Source organism: Mus pahari, chromosome 5, assembly GCF_900095145.1.
Source record: "Mus pahari chromosome 5, PAHARI_EIJ_v1.1, whole genome shotgun sequence".
Taxonomy (NCBI): Eukaryota; Metazoa; Chordata; class Mammalia; order Rodentia; family Muridae; genus Mus; species Mus pahari.
This window is the reverse complement of record NC_034594.1, coordinates 38,831,492-38,832,530: the sequence shown is the minus strand read 5'-3', so window position 1 is coordinate 38,832,530 and position 1,039 is coordinate 38,831,492. Positions and strand designations below refer to the sequence as shown.

At 38.5% G+C, this 1,039-nt stretch overlaps 1 protein-coding gene and 2 non-coding genes across 4 annotated transcripts in view; all 3 read right to left on the bottom strand.

The window, feature by feature from the left end:
• Nop58 (NOP58 ribonucleoprotein) overlaps window positions 1–1,039 on the bottom strand; it is a 29,876-nt gene that overhangs the window by 11,333 nt on the left and 17,504 nt on the right. For both annotated transcript variants that reach the window (XM_021197441.2, XM_029538894.1), the window contains 2 exons: window positions 692–837; window positions 149–275 (listed from right to left, as the gene is read on the bottom strand). In XM_021197441.2, coding sequence (XP_021053100.1) covers window positions 149–275; window positions 692–837 — 273 coding nt within the window. The remainder of the gene's footprint in view (window positions 1–148; window positions 276–691; window positions 838–1,039) is intronic.
• Window positions 26–109, bottom strand: LOC115064196. The gene has a single exon (XR_003844026.1). It is a non-coding gene; the product is annotated as a small nucleolar RNA SNORD11 (small nucleolar RNA).
• Window positions 558–636, bottom strand: LOC115064197. The gene has a single exon (XR_003844027.1). It is a non-coding gene; the product is annotated as a small nucleolar RNA SNORD11B (small nucleolar RNA).

Here is a 1,039-nt window from a genome sequence, read left to right as displayed (position 1 = left end):
ACTTAAACATTGACCAAGGACCACGGTGTCTCAGAAGAGGTAGTGACTGAAACTGCCCTCATTATTCAAAAAGAACTCAGGCAAAGCATCAGAAATCATCATTGAACACAGGGTCTTTAGTCCTTACAAATTACATTAAAACTGTCACCTGCATGAGCAATAAGCCGTGCTCCAACTAACTCTCCAACCATGACTGTAACGTTAGGTGCAATGGCCATCATTCGATTTTGCAGATATTCATACAGCTGAGTTCTATATTCAGAAATTTCAATTACCTAAAATAAGGAATAAAATAAGGAAGTCAAAGCATATACTTAATTCACTTTGAAATTTTTAGATTTCAATATTTACAAATGGAAATGCACAGGCAACTCACTGACAGATCTTAAAAGGACAAGGCTGGGCTGAGATTATGTGAGTATGGAACTTAGAGGCAAGCCTGGGAGCCTGATATAAATAAGACACAGAGCTGTCTCATAAAAGCAAAAAATAAACATAAAACTGCGTAACATAAACGATTCACTTATCTCACCATGTTTACCTAAATATACACAAAAAGATGGCATCAGATGAGGTAGTGACTGAACACCTTCATATATTGTCAGGTGAACAAATAAAAAATCATCATTGCCACCTGAAATTATTAGACTTAGAAAAAACCTCAACTACAGCCTCTGTGGATGTAATGTACCTGTGTACACAGATGTAGAATGTTGCAAATGTCTTCTTCAGAAACCTCTGTTCCCATGGATATCTCTGCAGCTGCTTTCACTTCTGCTTCTACTTCTTCAGACAGGAACTCAGAGAGAGAGGCGGATGCATAGTTCTTCCTGTCCCCTATGGAAGTTTTGTAGATGAAACAGAATCATTTCCCAGTATTATCTTTCCTTATGTAAAGGCTTGATTTAGAAATAAACTTTCTTCAAAAAACATTCAGCCAGGAGGCAGAAGCAGGTGGATTTCTGAGTTCGAGACCAGCCTGGTCTACAGAGTGAGTTCCAGGACAGCCAGGACTATACAAAGAAACCCTGTCTCGAAA